The sequence below is a fragment of the Archocentrus centrarchus genome, chromosome 18, assembly GCF_007364275.1.
Source record: "Archocentrus centrarchus isolate MPI-CPG fArcCen1 chromosome 18, fArcCen1, whole genome shotgun sequence".
Lineage (NCBI taxonomy): Eukaryota > Metazoa > Chordata > Actinopteri > Cichliformes > Cichlidae > Archocentrus > Archocentrus centrarchus.
The window spans coordinates 22,689,302-22,715,333 of record NC_044363.1 but is presented as its reverse complement, the minus strand read 5'-3'; the positions used below and the strand labels follow the sequence as shown (position 1 = coordinate 22,715,333).

The 26,032-nt window shown below is 41.2% G+C and overlaps 1 protein-coding gene across 1 annotated transcript; it reads left to right on the top strand.

The window, feature by feature from the left end:
- Nucleotides 1-2,560: 2,560 nt before the first annotated feature.
- On the top strand, nt 2,561-23,496 carry LOC115797421 (active breakpoint cluster region-related protein). The gene is made up of 22 exons (XM_030754000.1): nt 2,561-2,692; nt 2,898-3,004; nt 3,613-3,717; nt 6,123-6,356; nt 8,103-8,210; nt 8,296-8,350; nt 8,441-8,493; nt 8,704-8,841; nt 9,051-9,172; nt 9,366-9,534; nt 10,087-10,200; nt 12,109-12,184; nt 12,679-12,774; nt 12,986-13,060; nt 13,187-13,284; nt 13,674-13,775; nt 15,855-16,018; nt 16,315-16,454; nt 18,200-18,334; nt 21,113-21,218; nt 21,479-21,620; nt 23,340-23,496. Exons 1-22 carry the CDS (start codon nt 2,584-2,586, stop codon nt 23,439-23,441), a joined length of 2,550 nt encoding a protein of 849 aa, XP_030609860.1. The 5' UTR covers nt 2,561-2,583; the 3' UTR covers nt 23,442-23,496.
- The last annotated feature ends 2,536 nt before the right edge of the window (nt 23,497-26,032 follow it).

The following is a 26,032-nucleotide window of genomic DNA, read 5'->3' as shown; positions in this document are numbered from 1 at the left end:
CCAAATGTACAGTTATGACTTTATTGGGGTGGCAGAAAATGTTTAAATTAGAAATCATTCATACCATTGCTGCAGCCGTGAAATAGAATCACAGATGTTATTTATTTATTTATTTATTTTAAAGTTGCAGTAAATTTGTCAAGCCACTAGATGTAACTGTCGAGCTGAGTCTGAAGCGCAAACCATACATACATTTGCTACACAGTGCAGTCTATACTCAACATTCAAATCCTGTTTCTGCTCAGACAGAAACAAACTCTCAGACTTTATCAGGATTCCTCTACTTCACTACAGTAGTGCTGATTAAACAGAGAGTAAAAAAAATGAAACTATTATATATTTAAATATATGTGGTTCCTAGGATACTTAAGAGTAGAATGGGAGGCAGAGCCTTCAGCTTTCAGGCCCCTCTTCTGTGGAACCAGCTCCCAGTTTGGATTCAGGAGACAGACACCCTCTCTATGTTTAAGATTAGGCTTAAAACTTTCCTTTTTGATAAAGTTTATAGTTGGGGCTGGATCATGTGACCCTGAACCACTCCTTAGTTATGCTGCAATAGGCCTAGGCAGCTGGGGGGGGGGGGGGTTCCCATGATGCACTGAGTGTTTCTCTTTCGCTCATCTCTTTTCATTCTGTTTATAGTCCACTCTGCATTTAATCATTAGTTATTATTCATCTCTGGCTCTCTTCCACAGAGTGTCTTTTGTCCCATAAATAAAATTTGAATTGAATTGAACTGAATTTTTAATTTGTCAAGAAACTGATCAGAGCATTTATTGTGTACTTTTCTATTCAGCACTTTATCTCTTGGAAACTAGACTTCATTTGTTTCATGTAGGAACATATTTAACACGCTCATCTTACTTCACACCCGACATGCCACCTTCTTCCTTTTGCACTTTTGCAGCTTTCAGATCAATGACTAAAGTGAGAATGACCACGATAGCAGTGTAGACACTGGGTGAGACAAGCTTCAAAGTAAAGACTGAAACAGAAGAATCAACAGCTCTGTTTAAACTAAAATAAAAATGTTCCCCTCACACCCAGTGAATGATACTTGCAGTTACAGCGCTGTGCGTCTTTGCATTCGACCATCAGGCAGCAATCGCTCCTGCTTCTCGGTTTGTTTGGAGGCTGACAGTCAGCAAGCACAGCCGAACCCTCCGAGTCAGAGAATTATATGATATATCACACATGACTAAATGGAGAATCTGTCCACAACTAGGGACAACTGAGGGCTGAAGTCAAAATACCCATCAGTGAAGCGAGAAGAGGCCTCACGCTGTCACCGACCTGACTCAGCCACCTTAAAACCACACCAAAAACAATCTACATCTGGGCTTGGGTGTCAAACATGTGGTTCACTAAAGTTTTTTAAATAAAACTGACATCCTGAGGTGAGGATGCCAGTATAAGCACACAATACAGGAAATGACATATGAGCAGAACTGGCAGAGAAGTTGTCCTATGCAGGGATTTTGTAGAGCTTTAATGTCTGCCTGAAAGGATGCTCTCTGACTTACTTACCTGCAGTAAATCAGCAGCTCACTATTAGATTTTTAAATTTTTTTTTAATCAAAAAGACTTCTGCTCAATCAGCCTTGCTGTCATGATGTGGCTGAAGCTTGATAAAATTTGGGACTTTAATAGTCACTAGCATTGGATGTTATAATAAAGTATTATTATTATTATTATTAATATTATTATTATGGTTAGTTCAACTCTCATCATCAGATACAGTGTTCCTCACAAATACAGTTAAATACGAGGTAAAATGAACCTAACCTTTACTGTGGGAGGAAACCAGGGAGAGCATGCAAACTCCACACAGAAAGCATTTGAACCCAGGGCTTTCTTGTCACGAGGTAACACTGCTACCCATTGTTGCATTATGCTGCCCTTTTATGTTTCATCTGAAATATTAAACATAATGTCCTTTATAGATTGTTATAATACATCAAACCTCATTTTATTCTAAGGTTTCAGAATAAGATGAACCACCAGCTGAACTTGCACCTGGCCTTTTGGTTTAGACTTCTTCTGAAATGGTGTCTGCAGAGCTAGACTTTTGCTAACACTTTTAACGCTTTTGCTGCTGCAGTCACGTGTTTTTACACGCTGACACTTGATCAGCACATGCGGTGCAAGTTTGTAATAGTTCTGAATGTGCAACTGACAACTGCCTCTGATGTCGAGAAACGCCTTGACAGGCAAAAAATATCTTTAAATCACCCCTGCGGTCTTTCCTTCCACAGCTGAAAAAAAAAAAAAAGAAAAGGGTCAAAATGACAAAAATAGATGTTTGGTTGCACTGATGCGGGTGGTCAACCTACCTGCTGGCTCATCTTACCTCCCTCTCCTCTACATCAGCATCGTTTTTTTTTAAAAAGTAAAAGCATTATGTTGAAATCGACCCACTGACGGGAAGTAACGTGCAACTGTAGGAATGTATTAAAAGGTCAGGTGCCTCTTCTCATTAGTGTTTTCACAGAGACAGGAAGTCATGCTCAGCTCTTTACATTCCCCTTTTGTGCGCCGTTAACTGAAAGAGGAAGTTTTCTATTGCCAGCTGAGTGCGTTCACATGCTGCGCACTCCGACTTTCAACCTGCGCAGAGAGGAGAGGACTTGTTTTTCAGCTATGGATGTCTACCAGGAGTCTGTGCAATATCTGGAGTCACAACACATTGCAGGTGAGAGTACATTTAACCTGAATCTTGCAATCATTTATTTGTTTTGTTTGCTGAGAGAGAGAGAAAAAAAAAAAAAAAAAAAAGCACAATGACCTCTGCTACCAAGTCTTTTTTAAAGACCGAAACAGAAGCAGATGTGAGAACTTTTTCAGCTTTGCTCCCTCATACTGAACATGCGAGCTTAGCGCCTGTGTGTCTGTTGCAGTGGTCGAAGAACCTGACATGTTGGAGGAGGATGTTTTCCCGGAGGAGGCAGTGTCCTGTTTTCTCTCCCCGCTGAACACTGAGAGTGTAGACTTCCCTGACACCCCTGTGAGTTTGTGTCACTCTGCAGCCCCCCTGTGCTTTCTTGCTGTCCCAAGGGCATTTACTTTTGCTGTACTTTTATTTTACTGATGCCAGGAGGAAAATGGAGGAGGATCGATGGCCGAAGTGTCATGCCAGGTTTAAAACCAGATATCAGACAAATGGAGTTCAGTACAGTAATTACAGTTCACTCAGGGTTATCATCCCAAATTTTCTGCATATTTCAGAAAATGCTGCTTCTTTTTATCATGTTGGTATTGGGACTTTTCACATGCTTCCCATATTTATGTAACTTATTCTTGGGGGACAGTCACATCCCTGGGAGGTCTAATGTTTAAAAAACAAACAAATATATAAACTCACAAAATTCCAACAACCTATTTGGGGTTTGTGCAAAAAGAACAAGTATTGAATCAGGCTGCAACTTCATCACTTATCTTATACCTTTTAACTGTGATTTCTAACTTGATTCAATGGGAAAGTCTTACAGTGATGATAACTGTGGCCTTGTCCAGATGTCAGCATCACAAATTGAGTAAACTCTTTGACATTAACCTTGACTCTGAGGGGGGGGGCTGTGATGTATTTTCATATTCTGAACTCCTGTGATCCAGACAATGTGCAGCAAAGAGGAAATGTTGGAGAGGAGGCTCACGGTGCTGAAAGGCATCCTGGAGAGTGAGGAGGTTTACCTCAGAGAGCTCGACACCCTGCTGATGGTAACCTTTACACACACACACACACACACACACACACACACACACACACACACACACACACACACACACACACACACACACACACACACACACACACACTATAAATTTGCATTTCTCTGTTCTTATATATAGGTCTCTGTTCTTGGTATTTAGAGGCAGGCGGTCCATCGCTTGTTCACTGGACTAAATAATATGACAAAATAACAAAAAAAGTGTTATTATTTCACTTCTGCTTTTTTCTTCAGCTGTAGCCACGCTTACTATAGTGGTTTAATGTGAGTCAGTTCTTCCTTAGTTTATATGAACATATTGAAGCTATGTGTTTTTTTTCTTTTTATCATGCTACACAGCATTAAGTCCTGTACTCACATGCAACAATCTTGATTTTTCAGCTTCCTTCGTCGCTGTGGTTGTTAGATTGTTCTCCTTTATGGAAGAGGGTTCCCCTTTTTTTCTATAACCATAGAAACCACTCTCATGCATACAGTCAATATGAAGCTCAAGGTGTGAACAGGTTAGCTTGGCTTTATGTGGCTGTTAAGAGAAAATGACCTAAATCCACATTCAGTCTCTAATTAACAAGTTACAACTGTACGAGTTTGTTCTGTTTGCCTTTGAGATATTATTTGTGAGGAGAGGGAGCAAGAAATTTAATGCAAACATCTAACCCTGGTAAACTTTGCAAATCCTCCTGTCCATAAAGGTGTGGGCATTGCACTTTATTGTAACACCCTGCCACACTGAAAATTTTATAGATGCTGAAAGAATTTGGACGTTTTTAAACTGTCGTTGGTGTCTCAGTACTTGTTTTCTTTTGGAAACTGAAGTACAGTTGTGGTCAGAAGTTGCCACGCACACATCATGGGCATGAATGTCATATTAATTTGGGGCTTGTAATGATTTCTTGGAACTGTTTTTCATGGTGGAAATGTTGTACGGCATACATCTTTGGTTAAATGTCCCTAAGTTAGTTGCACCTGCTTTTTGTATCCATCAACAAGTTTCTGGCATATTTCTGGCTGGATATTTGATCACTCCTCTTGGCAGAATTGGTAGAGTTCATTAAATTGGTCAGTTTTCTAGCACAGACATGGCTTTTAAGCATAGTCCACAGATTTTCAGTAGGGTTGAGGTCGAGTCTTTGAGAAGGCCATTCCAGAGGCTTAATGTTAGTCTGCTTTGTCCATTCCAAAACCAGTTTTGATGTGTGTTTGGCTGTTGGAACACCCAATTGTGTCTAAGTTTCAATCATCTAACTGTTAATTTAAGGTGAAGATGAAGAATTTGGAGGTAGTCCTTCTTCTTTATTATTCAATCCACTTGTGCAACGTACCAGTACCACTGGCAGCAAAACACAGCATGATGCTACCACCACCATGATTGAAAGCTGGTACAGTGTTCTTAGGTTTGAAAGTTTCACCTTTGCTCCTCCAAACATATCTCTTGTCATTGCGGCCAAATAGCTCAGTCTCTGTCTCATCTGTTTCATTTGGTTTGTCCATGTGGGCAGCTGCATATTTCAGTTGAGCTTGAAGGTGTTGATTTTGGAGCAGGGGCTTCTTTCTGGGTCAGCACCCTCTCCGTCCACAGCAATAGAAAACTAGCTTCACTGTGGACAGTGGCACTGGTGTTCCAGCAGTTTCCAGTTCATGGCAAAATTGAGCCTTGGTGGTTCCTGGGTTGTTCCTGAACATCCTAACCACTATCCTCTCATCTGAGGGTGACATTCATTTATTCGTTTTGACACATCCCAATAACTTGTACTTGCAAACAGTTGTTTGAACTGATGGTCCTGGAATCTGCAGTTGTTTAGAAATGGCCCCAAGAGACCTTCTCAACTTGTGTAAATCTGCGTTTCCCCTTCTTAGATCTTCACTGCGTTCCTTGGACTTTCCCATAGTTCTGAGTATTGGTCAGTCCAGTGAGTGCGGTTAAACTAAATCAAGTCAGGATATGATGGTGCAATACCAAGTGCCTGGATCCATTTCTTCTTTCTCTTTTCAGTGCTATTAATAACAACAGACACACTCATTTCCCCATTCCTGCAGTTTTTGACTCATTTAACAAAAGACAAAGATGTGAGTTTATTATGACTGCAGCATTTTGTGCAATTTATGGGCACCATGCTCTTACCACTAAGTGAGTGATTAAATGTAACATAATGTATGCTCTTGCTGTTATAGTGACAGTTTACATGCATTTGCCAAAGGTAATGAGGTGATGATGCTTTGCGGATTTAGCACATGTGAACTGCACATTTCACACATTCATGTCCCTCTCACTTCACCACAGCCTGTTTCTCTTTTCTGCTCACACATTGTTCCCCTTTCTCACCAGACCGGTTGCTATTTAACACAGTTACTTTGTTTTTGTTTTTTTGTTGTTTTTTTTATTTTGTTCTCTAGCCCATGAAGGCCCTACGGGCCTCAGCTGGGACCTCCCAACCAGTTCTGTCCAGTCAGCAGGTCCAGACCGTTTTCTACCAGGTGCCTGAGCTCAGAGACATGCACCAAACTTTTTACTCAGGCCTGAAGGTGTGTTTGAGCACTCACTGCCAGACTGAGATCGGCCCTGGTGAGGAGGCAGGAATAAGTTGCAGAGACTTTGAGCTTGTGGTTGGGGACCTGTTCCTGAAAATGGTGAGTTTGCCATTTGTATCGTATGTGGTGCTTCAATTGTGGAAATCCACAAAGGCAAAGAATGGTTCCCTAACGGTTCAGCAGTTATTCTCCTTTCTCCTTTTTTAAAAATCATCAGTTAACGTAACATGCATGTCTTTAGATTGTTGGAGGAAGCTGGGGAAAACCCACACATGGACAGTGAGAACCAGCTCTCATCTAACCAGAGGGTTTGAAGGAGGAACCTTCTTCCTGTGAGGCAGCAGTCCTAACCTCAGTGTAACTGAGGGCGTTTTCTCAGCCACAACGGCTCTTGTTAATGGTGTTTTAAGACACAGCAGGCAGTTTTTTGTTTTTTTTAAAAAAAAGCTCCACTGTACACCGAGCAAGTATTAGGTGAACTGTGGACTGTATGTACACAGGCTTTGTATTGATCAGAAAAAGGAAGATTTAGCCACATATATTTTATCAGCTGACTGAAATCAGCAACACATCTAAGACGAGCACGGCTTCCTGCACAGTCACATGAATACTTTATCTCAACTTGGTCTGCTGTTAATACATCTCAATTGACCAAATGTGCATGTTTCTCTGCATGAACGTAGACAGCAATATTAGAAACATTTGGCAGAATAGAAACAACAAAGCTTAATGCAGTAGAGCCAATTTTTTTTATCTATTAGCCATACCCTCCTTATCTTGCAGAGGGCAAGAAGTGGGATGTACCCTAGCAGGCCATCAGTTTGTATTTAAAATTACAGAACATGCCTGTTTGCACTTTTAAAGTACAGTAGCACAGTGGTTCAGTGATTAGGACTTGTTGCCTTGCAGTCTAAAAACATCATTATGCTTACTGGTGATTCTAAATTTGGACATAGTTGGCAAAGAATGGTAGTGAGATGATGCCAATGCAGGACAGAGGTGTGCAAAGAATAAAAAATGTCTTTATGACAAACTGATAAATACATAGGGGGAGATGCAGTAGGACTATATACTGCACTGTAATATACACACACACAAACACAGACAGAGGCACAGGTGGGTGATTGGAGGTTAGGCACATGTGGGAGTTAGACACACGAGGAAACAATCAAACACAGGTGACAATAATGAAAAGTAAAGGTAATAATGAAAGGAACAAAAGCAGAAAGTAAAACCACAGCAAGACAAGAGAGAAAACCCCCCCTTCAAATTAAAAAAGTAACCAAAGGTGAAATAAGTGGGACAGGTGGGGTGCAAACAGCCTGGGAGAAACGTCATGTGGAACGAATGTTGGAACAAAGAAACATTAGCACAACAACTAGAGAAACTGTACACCGTCACCGTCTGCTGTGTGCAGAGAGGGGGGACATGGGTAGCAAAGTGATGACATCAGCACTTGGCTGCCCGTGCGCCGGGTGAACCTGCGGATGTCCCTGTGCCTAAACTAATGGCTGTTTCAGCTTTAGGTTTGCTGTCATTATATGACTGTGAAAAAAAGCCTTTGTTTGTCGTATGTAAGACTCGGGTTTGTCTTGTGACTCAGATCTGCTGTGAAGGACTATATCTCTACAGGCTAAAGCGGTTCTTGAAAAATCACCCCTTTAGGATCACACTGACAAAAGGAAGGATAACATTAGGCTGGGTTAAAGTTTTCACATAGCAGGCAATTTTAGAGGTGCAATAAACAGCCTGAACTGTCACAGATGTAGTTTGAGAGTGTCACCAGGCTGTATGTACATCAAGGTCAGGCTTTGGATATCCATCCAGTGTGTGTTACCTTTGCAGGTGAGCCAGATTGGGCTGTATGGTGGCTTCATTGAAAACTACGAGAAAGCTGTGGAAGTGGTTAGGAAGTGCACAAACTCAGACCCTCGCTTCCGAACTCTGGCTGAGGTACTACAAACTCTGCATTAACACGAGAACGCAGTGAGTCTATTCAGCTGTATCACTGTTACTTTATCTGCTGCTGCTTTTTCAGAGCATGATGTCCAACAACGGCACAGACAAAGCTCGTACTACGTACACACTTGAAGGTACAACTGTGATTTGGGGATTTTTTTTTTTTATAAAAAATACATATTTGTGTGCCTTTGTCTGTCTAACACCTCTCTTTGTCTTTATAGCTCTTCTCTACAAACCTTTGGACAGAGTTACAAAAACCACACTAGTGCTGCAGGTAAGCTATTGACAATTTTATTAAACCCTCTTCTTCTTAGTTTATTTTTGTTTTTTTGTTTTTTTGGGGGGGGGGGTCTTATTTTAATCTGTCTTCTGCTTCAGTGATTATTCATTGCATCAGTTTTGATGAAGAGATTCGTATGGTTTTCCTGGAGCAGGTGCTTTGTCTTGGTTATCTTCTGATCTGCCAACCTCTGTGATCTTGTAGGACCTCCTGAAGACGACACCTACGGAGCATAAAGATTACACAGCTTTACAGGAAGCTCTGAGATTGTCTCGCAGCTTCCTGTCTGGTGTCAACGAGAGTTCACAAAGTAAACGGGAGGTCACATTAAGTCGTGGCATGGTGAGATTTGTCATAAACCAGATCCCTTTAAATGAATATGTAGAGATGTTACATTGCATGTATGCCCTGCTGATTATCATTACCCTCCAAAAATAACAGCCTGAGTCATTTTTTTTCAGGTTTTTCAGAAAATGTAAAAACTGAATTAAATATTTTGCAAAAAAATGACTGCACCTCTAATACAACTTTGTCTATGTGTATTTTCCCAGAGACGCCAGCTAATGCGTGATGGCTTTGTGGTGGATGTGAGTGAGGGTGAACGAAGCCTGCGTCACCTCTTCCTTTACACCGACCTCCTGCTGTGCACAAGATTTAAACATGCAAATAGAGGGTGAGCTCAGCACAAGAGTGCACAAGGCTAGGCATGTGGGAAATGTGGTCAACATTTTCTACAACAACATTCTAGCTGTAAAAACCTGCAGATGCAATATGCATTTGCTGAGTTCTCATTTAAAAAAAATCTCACAACAGGACTCATAAAAATAAAAGTCTCACATTGCCCGTGCATGCTGTGTTTCTCCCAGGAAGCAGGATCAGTACAGGTTCTGCTGGTATCTGCCCCTCGCTGGTCTAAGGCTTCGCTGGGTTGCAGACAAGGAACGACCGCCTGACACCAATGTCCGCTTACACAACATCAGATCAAAGCTGTATCTCCTACATCAGCAGCTACTACAGCAGCTACGACAAAATTCGGTGTGTTTATGACGCAGAAAGTGAGAGCGTAACCAGATGACTGAAATATAAACACTACTGCCAGCACTTCATAATATAGCCTGACTTTTTTTTTACTACCTAAAAATACTTACCAGTAGATACAATAGAGCAACTTCCAGTTTTAAAGAAAAGAAGAAAAAAATTATAAATATTTTTAACTTTTTCATGCATGAATTATGAGAACCTCAGTCAAGATTTTTTCCCTCAGATTCTTCCTCTTTAGACATGAAAAAAAAAACACACTGCAGTTGAAATTATGTTTATTAACCTATTTTTCATGGAGTCACAAACATGTCCACCCAGCTGAACACCGTGTGTTTGGCTTTTGAAACAGAGAAATATGTATTTAACAAACCAATAATAGGAAATGATATTGCATCATCAGATGCACTGTCACTACTGCTAGTATTGACTAATCCTGATCCTGTTAATTACATTCAAATAACAAATAAAATAACAAAAACAATGTGTAACAGTGTATAATAACAGTGTAATTTCTTGTGAACTGTTACCACATTTCTCTGTGTGAAGAAAGCATCCAGGGGCCTGGAAACTCGTAGCAGGAAGAAATTGGAACAAATGGAGCTGATGCTGCTCACACACTCTACTGCTTACAGACTGGAGCTGCACAGCCCCAGCGGCAAGGTACACAAATACACACACACAGAAAGGCAATTTGTGTTTGGCTGCTTATTTCTTTGTTGTGACACTGCTGCTTTTGACACAATGGACCATAAAATCTTTATCTCTCAACTGGAGTAGTGGGTGGGAATAGGAGACACAGCACTGAGATGTTTCAGTCATATTTGATGTTCTGAGTCAGAATTTGTGATGTTGTGTCCTCCACTTGTGTTTGGGATCCCACAGGACTCGGTTCTAAGTCCACTTCTTTTCTCATTTAGAAAACATGGAACTTCTTTCCACTGCTATGCAGATGATAGCCAGATATATGTGCGTCTCAAAATGAAGGACCCCTACTCAGTGGAGCCATCAATTAAGTTCCTATATAAGATTAAGGCCTGGATGACTCTAAACTTCCTAAATTTAAATGAGAGAAAAACATAGGTGACACCCTTTGGTAGATCTGGGTTCGCTGGTACAGTATCTCAAGCCAACAATCACAAACGTAGGTGTTAAAACAGATCTGACCTGAAGCTTGATAGTCACATCAAGGGTTTAGTCAAGGCGAGCTTTTTACACCTGAGTCAGCTGGTCAAAATAAAGCCAGTTCTCTTTGTTACCACTTGGCTGGATTACGTTAATGCACTTTATATGGGGCTTAGCGGGTCCTCTATTGCTCAGCTACAGCTGGTGCAGAATGCCACTGTGTCTTTTAACTGGTGCCTGCAAACATGAGCACGTTTCAACTGTTTTAGTTTTACTCTACTGGCTGCCCGTTCATTTTAGGATCCTTTTTTAAATTTCTTTTATTTGCTATTAAATCTCTAAATGGACTTGCCTCACCTTACCTCTCTGTGCTGCTACACTCCCACCCAGTCTCTCAGGCCAGTAGATCAGCTGCTCCTGACAGTGGTTAAAAGTAGGCTTAAGCTCAGAAGGGACCGGGCTTTTGCTGTGGCTACACCAAATCTGTGGAATGATCTGCCACTGCATGTTAGACAGGCCTCATCACTCACTCATTTTAAATCATTTTTAAAAACTCGCCTCTTTTCTTTGCTTTTAACACCAAGTAAGATGCTGAGACTCTGAGCTGTGTTTAAATGTTTTGTGTATTTTATATATATTATGTATCTCTTAGGTATTTTATGTATTTATTGGGTTGTATTTTATGTATTTTATTGTTCTACTGAAGAGCACTTCGGCCCCTGTGGGTGATTTAAAGTGCTTTATAAAAAAGAATTGGATTGGATAAATCTCGTATCATTGGAAAGACAGCAGCAGAGTTGAGTATGTGGGTTGTGCCCATGAAAAACTTGCCAAATCTTCTCTGTTGCAAGTCAGCCAGTGTGGTTGTGTTGGTCACTCTGGAATGAACAGCGTGCCCAAGCTAATCCCACAAATGTTCACTGGAGTTGAGGTCAGGACTGCAGGCAGCCCATTCCATCCTCTCCACTGTCAAATTCTGGAGGTCGTCTCTGCTAAATTCCGCTCTGTGGGGCTGAGCATTGTTGTCTTGGAGGCTAGCGTTCGGTCCCAGACTGTGGAGATATGGGATTGCCACTGGTTGCAGAATCTCATCTCAATATCTCACTGCATTGCCTCCAAAGATGACCGGCCTGGCTGTCAGCACCTGGAGCACCAGATGCTCTAAACAAGCAGAATAAGCTCTTTGGCACTGGCAGAGAAGATTTTCATGGACACAGCCCACATACTCAACTCTGCTAAACCCACAAATGCATTTTCTTTACAAATGTGGCTCCTTTTAAGGGGAAACAAACAGGCTTTCCAACAGTATAAGATTTATTGCCAAGAAGCATTGTTACAACAAAGAAAAAAATCCACCAAACACAAATTTTCCCTACTTTTTGTGCTAAGTTGAGATCAGTCGAGTCCAAAATAAGATTACACAATGATCTGTTTGTCTCACCACAGAGTCACACTCTCCTCTTCTCCTCGCTCTATGAACTAGAAGAATGGAGAGAAGCCATCCACAAACTCACCACAGCTAGTGAGTACACAGCTTTTGACCACTCTGGAGCATAATTACTGTTACTCTGCTAATCCATTTGTAGCTTTCCAAGCACTGATAAGTCCTTGTGGTCAGTTGTATGTCATGAAAACTGCAATTTAACTTGTGTATACACTTAGATAGAAACCTATATTAAACTGTCTAATGCAGTGACTCAAATTAGCTGCAATGACAGCAACTAAGCAGCTATGCAGCCTGTGTTTGATATAACATCAGTGAGGCTACACCCCTAATAATGCATAACTTTAATTATAAAGACAATTTTAAACAAGGGAATTAGACAAAATGCCACCTCCCATACAGCTGTCAAGAAGAGAAAGGCTTGTTTTAGATAGGTTTCTTTTTTTTTTGGAGCTTTAATAACAAGTTTCTCTCACTGGAGGTTCAGACGAATGAGTTATTCTTCGTTGCATGAATGCTGCCTTTATGTAAGCTGATTGGTGCTTGTATTTGCCTTGTGTTGTGTTTGCCAGACATAGAAACTGTCCCTCCAGACCTGCTCACGCTGACCAGTTCGTGTGTGAAACTGAGAATGACGCAGCAGCCGCCACTACATAGCATTTATGCTGGTAAGGACACACCTCAGGCTCACTTTTTCTCACCATAGAATCACATCTGTGACTGAAATGCAATACACTGTGTGAGGTTCTTGTTTTGATCTTTACAGGACACCCACAACCCTTTTTAGTGCAACTTCCTTCATGCCTGTCCTGTATTACTGTTACACTTTTATTCAGCATGATTAACTCGACTGAGATTTGTCTCTGTCTCTTTCACCAGGACTGCACAAGGAGTTGTTATGTGGGACTTTGAGTGTGGCCATTGATTCTGCTGTTGGTCTACAGCAACCAGCATGTATGCTTCTTAATATTTGGCAATTTTTTAAATGTCATGAGAGGTTGGGCTTTTTAGTGGTGGGCCTATCCTCTATTCAAAACCATAAACTAAAGGGTCATTAATGATTCTCTCTTCCTCATTCAGGTGTGTACGTTTGTGCAGAGGTGGATGGCTACAGGTTTTACGATCAACAGACCCAGACACACTCTTCAGTCCTCAGCCTAAACCCACACTGGGACCAGGTTGGCCTCAAGCTCTTTGAAATACAAAATGTGATATTTTTCTTTCATCTGGAATTAATTAAGATTAATCTAAAGGAAATAAGCAACATCAGCACATATGAGTAAAAGTCCTACTGTCAACCAGTTCAAAGTTCAGGGAAGCAAATGACTTCTTCATGTCTAGACAGCATCCGACATAATGTCAGGCTTGAGCTCAGAGGATTACAAAAGTCTGCACTTTTTTCTGACAATGCCATGCTTTAAACATTATCAGTGGCAGTGAAATCTACACTAAATCCAACCAGTAGGCCGGACTGAAAGGCTTAGTCTAAGACACAAATTATCCGGTTGCAGCTTGAGGAAGTTAAAGTCTGTGGTCAGTGTTAACATCTTTTCTTAATTTCAAACAGGAGCTGTCCTTTCAGGTGGACGGGGCACAGAACTTGAGGGTGTTATGTGTGAGTCAGTCAGATGAACAGAGTGATACTATTCTGGGAAAAACTACTGTAAAGGTATGAAGATAATGAAGAACTTCAGCTTTATCTTTGTGAATACACTAAGTTTTCATAAAGCTACAGTGTTACCAGCAGCACTGAACAAAAGGGGCAGTCAGTCCTCATTTATAAACTGCTCCACAAACTCGAACATTGCAGTTAATAGCTGCATTTTCCCAATAAAGTTAAAAACTTTAACTTTAAACACTTATTTCTTAAATCCAGATTAACAGAGAATGTCATTTTTTTAGAGCAGGGCTCCATAGTGTTAATTAGCCTTTAAACAGTAGTGTTATAGTGTAGTGTTTCATGATGTTCATGATAAATGGGGACTTGTCCAGAATATTTAAACCAATTAGCAAGAACAGAGTCTGAGTCAGTGTTGATGACTAATTAAGCTTGTAGTTTTCTAAATGATTAGCTGAGTTGCTTTTTGAGTACAGCCTCCAGTACTTTTGGTGTTTGGCATGTTGTGGCCATTTGTCATGAACTGGCTCAAAGTTGGTGACAAGATGACAAGTTCATACAAGAGGTTAATTTGAATAAAAGATCTTTTTTTTTTAAAACATCAAATTACCAAGATACAAATATCAAAGTGGGCTGACACCAGGTGGAGTAAATGGACTGGCTCTTGTATAATGCTTTTCTCCTCTGAGCACTCATTCATATGAGCACTTCTTTCTATGCTTAAGTGCTTTCTAACATTCATACTCCAACGGATGCGTTGAAGAATGGACCTTCTGATTAATAGATGACCTTCTTTAACCCCTGAGCTACAGCCATTCTTTAGAAGCAGTGCCTGCAGCAAATGCCACCTCAGGTGCAAACTTTAAACTACTTTAAACTACAGCAGTGGCAATGTGCAAAGTTTGCAATGACAGTGGGAGAGACCTGTCCTCCTTATGGGGTCTGCACTCACTCCCATTATAAGTGGTGGAAGCCACTGAATGGAAATGATTAGGTATCCTTCTGGGAGTGGAAAAACAAAGAAGAAGTAAAAAGAGGAAGAGAAAAAAAAAGCAAGGCAGCATTTTCTTTTTTTGGAGCAATTAAATTAATGTGAGATAATAAAATGCTTAAATAACATTCACTGTGGGGGCGAGACACTTGAATTTGGAGGGGCCCCCTGTGAAGTTTTGCCTGGGTCTCCAGTAAACTCTAAATTCTCCATTAAGTGGGAGAGAGAGAGAGAGGGTAAGCAGTTCTTTTGGGCCAGCTTTTATAGCCGTGAAGGCCCAGGTGAGGTGATGACCCTCCCACATCAGCCAATTATTAGGAAGAGAAGGCCAGGACTTCCCTGTGACAGCAGAAGGCGTGTCACACCGTCTTGGGCATCATGTTAATCAACAGAACTCTGTACATTGTCTGAACTTGACCTTTGGTTGGCATGAGACATGTTTTTAAATTGTGGGAAAAAATGCAATGACCCAGGGTAATGCCTGGGTAGAGAGGGCAGGAGAAAAGACGCATGACGCCCAATTTTTTGTGGCTTACCTGCTCTAGTCTAATGCTGGGGCAATAAGGCATCACATTTTGAACCAGGAAGCTAACAGGTTAAAGAATTTTTAATGTCCAGTTCGACTGCATTGAACACCTCTGGTGGGTAATGTCTAGAAAGGTGAAACATGCCTGATGAGGTCCATCACATCTCTTTTAAAGGCATATTTTTATAAGAAGGCCTTTTCTGTGCCTCCACTTTGAGTTATTTCTGCATTGTCCTTTTTTAAAATTATCTCTTCCCACTGCTCATTTTTAATTGTTGTTTATTTGCATCTAATTTAATTAATTTTTAGATTTGCAATTTTCTTCGCTCCTCTCTTTTAATCTCGTTGCACTGCCAGTCTTCTTCTCTGAATGCTGTTTCACATTTACCTTTTATTAAACATTTTATTGCTTTCTTTTCTGCAACTTGCTACATAAATATAGTTTATTATATCACATGCCTGTATTACCAGAGCAGAGGTTGAGGTTATGGGTGAAAATGCCCCAGGGTAATTATTTCACCAGACAGGTTTTTTTTTAGTTTTTTTTTAAACTAATGATCCTAACATTTCTGTGCCAAATGGATGTTTACTTTTTTTTTTCTGTGTTCATCAGTTGGAGTCTAAAACTCTGAATAAGCGATGGAAAAAACAGACTCTACAGCTGGGCCAGGTGGAGCTTACTCTCTCCCTGAAATACTCTCCACACCCTCTCTCCCCACCCAGCTCCACAATTCAACAGCCGCCGGTCTTCTGCGTCCCAATTGAAACCGTGGCACAGTAAGTCCCTGCCCGTCATTTCAGTGCGTCAGCTGTCCTCCCCCCTCTAGGCTGACCGGAAAAGTCTAGACACTTTGAAACTGAAAGCTGTAGCGTAGTTTACAGTTTTATTTCCCTTGTGTGCCCCTTAGTGAAGCTAGTTTCCGGGTTGATTTGTGAGAAAGTGAGTTAAAGAGAAGCAGAAGTGTGGCAAGAGTGGAGACTGAACTGAAATGAAACAGCTTATCAATCAAATGTAACATAACTGACGCAGTGCTTAAAAAAAACAAAAACAGACCCTCTCAATCCTCTGTCAGACAGGAGGGAGTGCTGGTTCCTCACGTGGTGCGATGCTGCGTGGAGGAAGTGGAGAGGAGAGGCATGGATGAGGTGGGAATCTACAGGGTTTCGGGAACCAGCAGTGAAATCGGCATGCTCAGGGCTGCATTCAACAACAGTAAGAAAACACGCTGCAGAGACATCAGCTTTCTGTTGGCATGTGCGGTGACAAAAAATAGTTGTTACACAGCAAGGGGCAGATGGATGTGAGCGCCAGTCATCAAACCCTTCACTCTGCTCATCTTCAACGTGACGCAAACATTTCAGCTCTCTTCCTTTTTCTTAAAGATTATTTAGGACAGTTTAGTTAATAGTAAAAGTGGAGAGACACAGGAAATGTAGCAAGGGGAAATTACATGCATGTTTGTGTTGGAACTTGTTGGGTTTTGAGTCTTATCTTTCAACCAAAGAGGTTCCGATATCAGCACACTAACATGATTACAGTGATAATTATAGACCAGTACTGTGTGAAAGTCTTCAGCCACCTCTCATTTCTTTATATTTTGCTATAAAAAAAAGGGGAAATAGATGCAGCAGTTTTTTAAAAACATGTACAAACATAACAGCATATAAGGCAACAACGGAGTTTGTACAATTCTAACAAGCTTTAAAGTCAATATTTGATACGACCACTTTTATTATTCAGCACAGTCTGAACTCTCTGAGGCAGCTTTCCTGTCATTTCTTTAAACAGTCTTCATGAATAGTTCTCCAGGCTTCTTGAAGGACATTCAAAGCTCTTCTTTGGATGTTGGCTGCCTTTTCTTCTGTTCTCTGTTAAGATGATCCCACACTGCTTCAATAATGTTGAGCCTCTGAGGAGGTCAGTCTATGGCTGATAGTGTTCCATTGTGTGTTTTTCTATCCAGGAATGCTTTTACTGCACTGGCAGTGTGTTGCTGAAAAATGAAGCTGCTGCCAATCAGCAATTTATCTGCATTTATAATTCTATCAATTTTGACAAGTTGTCCAACACCACTGACTGAAGTGCAGCCCAAACCATGACTGAGTCTCCACCGTGTTTTACAGATGGCTGTAAACACTCACTGACCACCACTGTACATACTGATGAAGATCTGATCAAAAAATGTTGAATCTGGATTGATCAGATCTGACTTTAAATGCAGTTCTTGTGTAATGTGAAATACTTCAACCTTTTCTCCCTGTTTCCCTTCATTAAGAACGGCTTCTTGACAGCCACCTGTCCTCTGAGACCATTTCTGATGAGGCTTCAGTGAACAGTAGATGGATCAGCTATAGAGTTAGATGTATCTCTCAGGTCTTGTGTCAGGTCTTTGCTGGTTTCTTAAGGACATGATTTTCAGCTACTGTTCATCTGCTGTAGATAGTTTTATTTAGGCCTGAGACTTGGCAAAAGAAAAGGAATTGTTACAAGGACTGAAAACCAAAGAATAACTTTGAAAGACCTTCAGAAATCCTGAAGAACTGATGCTCAAGACCACTTTAAAAAATTACAAGAAGGTCTGATTGCTTGGAAGCAAAAATAAAGAACGGAGGGGTGGCTCAAGACTTTTGCACAGTACTCTGTGTTTGTGCTTGGCAGCAACGTTTTAGCGCTAAATGCACAGTATAACTCAAATAAATATCATTAATTTAATACATTTTGTCACAAAACTGGTGCCATATGAAGGCTCAAAGAGACAGTTCAGTTCCTTCGTTGCTGACCAAGAATTTCAAAAACTCATCGCCAGAATAATTCTGATTAATTTTCTGTAGACCATAAGAAACTCATAATCTTTCATGTGCTGGTCTATATATGCACTGCATTGCATACCCATTTATAATCTTGTGCCTGTGAGGAAGGAAGTGAAAAAGAAGAATCACGATCTATCTTCTGCTCAGATCTCCGTGAAGCAGTGAAGAAACTGAGAAGTGCAGAAGTGAACGCTGTATCTGGTGTCCTCAAACTTTACTTCAGAGAGCTGCCTAAACCTCTGATACCCACTGAGCTGTTTGAGAGTCTCACAAGAAGCCTGGGTAAGACAACACATCCTCAGTACATCACAAAGCATATGCATGCTACATGCACACTTCACTAGAGTTTATTTTAAATCTTAAACCACTTTCATGGGTCACCTGCAGGGGTGGACTGGCAATCGGGCATACCGGGCATTTGCCCATTGGTCCATATTCAATATAGACAGTAGATGGAACCAATCAGGATATAGGATGAAAGCGGCCCCGCCCTTTCTCTGCGTGGTCCCGTGTAACTCCGCTACTTTCAGTGTTGAGCGCGTGTGTTAAAGGACAGGAAACACGGAGAAACCGAAGCGGCAGAAAGGCGGTGCAGAGAAGTTACCTGCAAAGAAATTGCAGAGTGTCACTGTAGATGCTACAAAATGTGTAAAGATCACAGACATGTTCGCTGCTGTATCCTCCACCTCCTCTGTAACAGTAATGCTGCAGCAACAGCAGGTTGTAGGCAGAGCCGGCCAGAGGCATAGGCGACATATGCGGCTGACCACCAGGGGGCCCCAAGCTTGCCCACATTGGTCATGAAATGTTTTTGTTTGTTTTAATTTTTTACAAATGCCAATTTCCTAAAAGAAAGAAGAGACTATTCTAACTGTCCAGATTTGTGTACTTGTAACAACACTAATTTAATCAGTAGGCTACACTAATATTTCTGTCTCAGAGTGATGCTGAAAAGCTAATTCATGCATTTATTACTTCTAGGCTGGACTATTGAAAATTGTTATTATCAGGCTGTCCTAAAAGCTCCCTGAAAAACCTTCAGCTGATCCAAAATTCTGAAAGAGAGAGCAGATTTCTCCCATATTGGCTTCTCTTCATTGGCTCATAGTACCATATCATCCCAATTGAGCTATCAGACTGCTGGCTTACTTGTGGTTCCTACTGAAGAGTAAAATGGGAGGCAGAGCCTCCAGCTTTCAGGCCCCTCTTCTGTGGAACCAGCTCCCAGTCTGGATTCAGGAGACAGACACCTTCTCTATTTTTAAGATTAGGATGACTGTTGGGTTTATTCTGAAATTATTGTGGAGTCTTTACCTCACAGTGTAAAGTGCCTTGAGGTGACTGTTTGTCGTGAGTTGGTGCTGTATAAATAAAATTGAACTGAAAAATTGAATTGAAAAGTCTGAAGCAGTAGTGCATCCTAAAAAAAATAATGATCAACTTTAACCCTCCAGCATTAATAATGGTTAAATTCAGGGGACAATGAAATGGTATGAAGGGGGCCCAAATCAAATTTTGCTTAGGGCCCTTTCAAGGCTTGGGAGGGCTGTAGGTGAGGACAGCAGCAGCGGACAGGGAGAGGAGCAGCCAGAGATGCAGGCTTTGGAAAGGGAAACCGAGGGACAGAGTTATCAGGTAACATTAGCTCTATTACATGAGAATGATGAGCAATGGTGATTGATTAGTATCAATATTTATTTGCATTTGCATACTGGCAGCCACAGCACCTTAATCTGATAAAATAGCAAACGGTGAAGGCCGAGAAGTGTTGGATGAGCAGCAAGTGTCAATTTTAGGCTACATCATAGCATTTTAGATATTTAGGTCAAAGGTCTGTTGAAAGGCTGCATAGTAATTTGAATTTGTAGCCTCTGTGCTGGTTAAATATGTTTTTAAAAGCACTCAAACAGGTGAAATAACAGATTTTAAAATTTCTAAATGATAAGTAAAAGCTTTGCAATTTAAGCATTACTAAACCAAGTTTAAAAAAGTTTAAAGGTATTATTAGCAAAAGGTATGCCCACATTGAATAAGAGTAAGACCGTGTCAAATGCTTTAAGACATAGTTGTGGGCCGGTCTAAGTCAAAAATGCCAGGGCCGATTTTTTGTCCCAGTCCAGCCCTGGTCACCTGTGGAACTGGTTGCCTCCTTGCAGTTCTCTTCAGAACAAATTCAGCATCTAGAAGCTTTTTGCTGCTTGAAAAGGTTAAAAAAAAAAAAAAAAAAGAATAAATAAAACTAATCTGAAAATAATCAGAGATGGGTGTGGGGAGGTATCAAAATAGATACTCTGCTTCCTGTCAGTTGTCATGTGAAGATATATAAAAGATGACTAACAAAGATGGGTGTGGCTCCAGGGTCTGGTAACTAAAGCCAGAGCTGAAATACCTCAGAGGTGAACTTTTTCTAATGACCAGCTAAAGGGACCTGGTTGTGTAAACGCTGATGGGAAAATGACTGTTTGGCTCTCTGTGTCCTCAATAAACACTTTCCTGATAAGTCTGCCTAGTTATTGAATCCAGCAGTCCCCAGTAGAGTCAGAAAAGAGGAGAAAGAGCGTGTGTGTGTGTGTGTGAGCGTGGGCCTATCTCACCTTGTAGTTGTGGTCGGTCAGTCGTTTGAGAAGGTTCCCGTGCTAAAGGCTTCCTCCTTGAGCAGAGGCTCTTTTATGGAAGAAAAGAAGATAATGCCGCTTTCCACTGAAGTCAGGAAGAAAAGATCATTCTTTTCCCAACAGTCTATGATTGTGTTGCGTCACCGGGTTGCTTAGTCAGAACCACATCTGCTTTCACACACAATATGGTGACAGCGAGAACATTCAGCTTGAGGCTTCGCTGTGGCACCGTACTAACACGGGCAGCATCCATGCTTTATATACAGAGAGAAATTGGTTTTTGATATAATCCCTGAAATTCCCTCTGCATCAATTATTGGCTTGCTTTCCATTAGCTCTGATGATATACACAGCAGGATAATGGTCCATGACCTTTAAGTGATGCCCTCTGAGTCTCTCACCCCCCCTCCCTCAGTTAACTGCATGCTGACTGATTTCCATCTAGACATCCAGGACCAAAACTCCCGGCTGGTCTCCATGTTGCCCCTGCTGCAGTCTTGTCCTGATGTCAACCGCCACACTTTCCTCTACCTCCTGCATCACCTCCGACGGTATGAATCAGACACCACAACACCTGTTCACCCTGACGCAGTTACATTGCTCTAACCTTCATATTTTTCTACCAACAATTAAAGTGAATTTTGCTTTCATTGGACGTTAAAGATGTTTAATTACAAAAATATAGGAATATGAAAAAATATGCTTGGTCACTGAAAGAGAACAGCATATAGAGGGAAGAAAAAAAAAATAAATCTGCTGATATTTTCCATCTTTTAGCATATTTTTAATCTTTTTTTTTTTTCCGTTCCAGAGTCTCAGAGAGGGAACACATAAACAAGATGTCTCTACAAAACCTCGCTACTGTGTTTGGTCCGAGCCTCCTACGCCCCCCCATGGCTGGAGATGGGCACAACGGGCCCACTGTGGATATCTCTCAGGAGGTGGTCGTCCAGGTGAGCATGAAATGTTTCTGGATAAATTGGCCGTGCTCTGTACAATGTCTGCAAATGCATTTATTTTATTCTATGTTATTTTATTTTATTTATTTAGTACTGTGAGCTGGGGGTGTATAAACCTGCAGGGGCTAAAAAGTTAAACTGATGTAAGTGGAGGGAAAGGGCGGGTCAGGTGACTCTACGAATGGGAAAGGCAGGAAAGTGGAAGTGCACTGACAGCTGAGGTGGGGCATGAGAGCAGGGATCAGGTCAAATCATCCCAAAAATGAGCTCCTTCCTTCATTTCCTGATCACTTTACTTTGATCTCAATGGAAAATACTGTTAGGTCAAGGAAAGACCTGATGAAGAGCTCATGCTTGTTGTGTTGAAACGACAGTGTCCAGAAAGTGGACCGCTAAATTTACCTCTTACTTATGAGCCAGGCCATAGAAACGAGAACCACTGGTGAAAAATATTCATTGCAAAGGTTGGAATTTTAAAGAAAAATGAACATATGCTGTATCCAAGAATAATCATGCTGATGGCACGGTGGAGCAGTAATTAGCATGCTGGCCTCATAACAAGAAGATCCTGGGTTTGAATCCACTGGCCAGCTGTGGACCTATCTGTGTGAAATTTGCATGTTTTCCCACATGGGCCTTCTCTGGATGCTCCAGCTTCCTCCTACAGTCCAAAGACGTGCCTGTTAGGTTAACTGGTGATTCTAAATTGGCCATAGATGTGAGTGGTTGGCTGTTACTGTGCACTAGCCCTGAGACAGAACGGCGCCCTGCCTCATGACAGCCACACCATGCTCCAGAAATATAAGTGGAAGAAAATGGATGGAAAGATTATAAAACAAGTCTATTATTATTTCTTCTTGTTTGAAAGATGATCCAGTGTAACTTCTCTTCTCTGTTTTGTTAATTTTTTTTTTCTTTTTTTTTTTTTTTTGACTGAAGCATCACTCATCCATTTCAGGGATGGGGGTTGGGGGGGTGGGGGTGGGGGGGCTGGAGCCTGCAGCTGACCTGAAGTAGAAATGAATGAATGAATAAATAATAATCCTAAAGGCTGACATAACAACAACAGACAGAAGAAAACCAAACTGGACTACAGCAAACCTTAAACTAATTCTTCATATGGTTTATGATATAATTGATATAATTGGTATAATGATATAAATTATTATATATAATTGATCTAATTTATAATCTTGATTTAAAGAGGCAGCACCGCCATTACTGTTCAAAGTTCAGCTTTCAAATGCAAACCATACCAGGAAGTCACAGCATGGAAATGAAAACACTCATCTGTTTAACTTTTACATGATCGGTGCCACTTTGAACAGAAACATTTCCTTTCTTTTCATACAGTACGGTCCAGTGTATTATGTTAAAGCAGGTAATAAAGGAAACATGATCCTTTCCTTAGTATTTAGGGAATTCCAGCAGCTCTAATTATGGCTGCTGGGGTGCTTCTCTCAGACTATTCGGTCATACCCCACGACTGAATCAAAGAGTGAAACTCTAAAAAGAAAGAAAAATAAACTGATGATGTCACTGTCATTCAATGACATCATTAATTTAAGGGTTTGTTTTCGCCTTTCATTTTTAGAGATGTAAAAAGGGATAATTTAGAAACTTATGTTGGTTTCACTGTGTGTGTGTGTGTGTGTGTGTGTGTGTGTGTGTGTGTGTGTGTGTGTGTGTGTGTGTGTCTGCGTGCATGCTCAGGTCCAAGTGGTTTTAAGCTACCTGCAGTGCAACAACCTCCCTGAAGCTCAGCTCTCTCTGCCACATGACTCAGACACTGAGGATGAGACCACCCACATATGAGACCACCAGCTGTGTCATGGGGAGAAAGAAATATAGATGGCCTGTATCCATTCTGTGAGTGACTGCTGTAAGACAATAAACCTATTTATTGATTTAATAAAAGGAGTTATAAGTGGTTTTTTTTTTCAACATTTAAAAGATGCAAAATTTGTTATTAAATCTAAAAAAAATAACACGTTAAGCATTTAAACTGGCCTCAGTTAAACAGTTATACACCTACATTGTATAAGATAAAGTAGGAAATACAGTCATATCAGTGTTTTCAACATTATATTCAGATAATGAACTTTTCATGCAACCATCCCAACAAAGTCCATTCAGTTTTCAATAAAAGGCCATTTGGAAGAATTAAAACTGAAATCTGTGTTCAGTGTTGTTCAATTGCCCAATATTTTTAATGCTCATGGCAACTGTGCAGACAACCATGCAGGCAATTTAATAACAAATGACTGAAGCCAAATTTCTGTCCTTTCCCTAACCTGCTGCTCAAAGGAACTTCAGCAAAAAATGTGATTTCAACTACTGTTAGGATTTTTTATTTTCTGGGTGAAGTGGGTGGCAGCGGCACTCAGAGTAATGTGAAGGTTGAAATGTGGTTGAGGAAAAATCAGGGGCACAGATGTTGTAAAAAGGTCAGGGGTCACCTCTCCGAGCCTGAAATCCAATCGGTTACGGTTCGAATCCAACTAGTCGGAGTTCACGACTAAGTGTACGCTCCATAAAAGTCGTGCACACACAGGCTCCACATACAGCACGCTGGAAGCCGACACACACATATAGCCCTTGTTCTACCCATCTACACCACATATGGGAGTCTCTTTTCAGCCACACCACCTGGGCAGGCCGGGCTAATGTTACCTCCAACCTTTTACCCCAGTGCCCCCACCCTCAATCTTTTGATCGCTAATCCTGGACCCCGAGCCCAGCACTCAGGGTACTAATAGACTGTAGAGTGTGTTCGGACACCATAAAAACATCTAGAACAAGTCACCTCCCCCCCAAAAAGAAGAAACGAATGGCAGGGATCACCCTGTTGCCCCCTCCGCCATAAATCACCTGTCCCCTTTAACACGGTGGCTGCCAAAATAAGGTTCTGCTTGATGACTACAAAGACAAAACGAGGTTCCCATTGCAGACTACAAAGGGAGCAGAGCTGAGGAAGGCCTGACACATCCCAGACATTTATGGCCAAACGGGGACCAGATGACCGGTCAACACCTGCGACTGGTGGGAAAACTTTAATGGGAGAAGTCGAGCTATGGCCACATGACGGCAGGCTGTGACTGTCTCATGCAAAAACATTTAACAGAGACACTGCATATTAAACCTATGAGTTCACTCCTCTTAAAATACTCATGTTATGTCCATTTAAAGGTTTGAACTGTCATTTTGGCATCTCCTACAAGGGGTTTACGTGCTCTCATTTTTGCACTGTCTGTTCTTGCAGCACTTTTTCCACCCTGTGAAATCCTCTGGTTTGCTTTAATGCTCCCTTTAAAGAAAAGACATTAATTACGCGCCTGACCCGTAAGAGCACAGTCGAGGCTTTTTAAGAGGTAAAGGATAACAAAACCTCAGAGTTCAGCTGGATGGAGTTGAACCAGCATCTAAACCAGAACAGGAACAAAGACAGAGTCCTGCAGAGTCCTACTTTTGTTCATTAAACTAAGTGGAGAGGTGGTGGATGGGCAAAGGAAGAATCTTTTAAATATTGGTGTGGATTCAGATTGCTTCCTTTAAAACTGGAGAATAGGGTATTGCACTTCAGGATGAATGGTCAAAAATTCCCATAAACGCTCCCAAACCTTGTGGAAAGCCTTCCCAGAAGAGTTGAAGCTGTTATAGCTGCAGAGGGTGGGCCAACATCATATTAAACCCTGTGGAGTAAGAATGGGATGCCAATCGAGTTCATATGTGTGAGAAGGCAGACGAGCGAATACTTTTGGCAATAAACAGTGTACATTATGTGGACAAAGGTACTGGTCCACCTACACATGAAACCTACAGGAGCTGCTCAGCCATGAAGCTCCTGGAGCACACTTTTGTGCTGAACTCTGTAGTTACTGAGTCAGCAGCATAGCTGAGTTACTGCATTTCCTAAACACTTCCCCTTTGCAGTAATACCACTTGATTGAGAAATATCAAAGGAAGGAAGAAAGGATGATGGCATCCTTTTACAGGACCACACTCAAATCCAGAAAGCTCTTTAGAGCGACCCATTCTTTCTCAAATGTTTAGAAAAGGCAGATTGCATGGCTAGGTGCTTGACTTCACGCACCTGCGGCAAAGGGACTAAAAACACCCAAATTCAAAGCTGAAGAGATACGCCTCAAGACTTTTCTACATATAGTGAAGCTCTGACCTGTGGGTGCATCAGTGTTAGCTGTGTCAGCTGCCCTACATGCAAACACTAAAAATATTCTGTTGTTGTTGGCACATCAAAATGAAAAGTAATCCACTGGATCTTCAGTTGTTCACATGCCAGAAATTCATGAAGACTTGACAGCAACTTGTTGACTTACAGAAGTGGATCTGGAGAGTGCATAAAAATGTCAGATCACAAAGCAGCTGCTCATTCTTACTCGCTCCTA

Excerpts from the sequence above, each read along its gene's own strand:
- LOC115797421 (XM_030754000.1), top strand. The coding sequence starts at position 2,584 with ATGCTGCGCACTCCGACTTTCAACCTGCGCAGAGAGGAGAGGACTTGT. Across the intron at positions 12,185-12,678 it reads CCACAAACTCACCACAGCTA|ACATAGAAACTGTCCCTCCA; the intron begins GTGAGTACACAG and ends TGTGTTTGCCAG. Across the intron at positions 21,219-21,478 it reads CTCCTGCATCACCTCCGACG|AGTCTCAGAGAGGGAACACA; the intron begins GTATGAATCAGA and ends TTTCCGTTCCAG.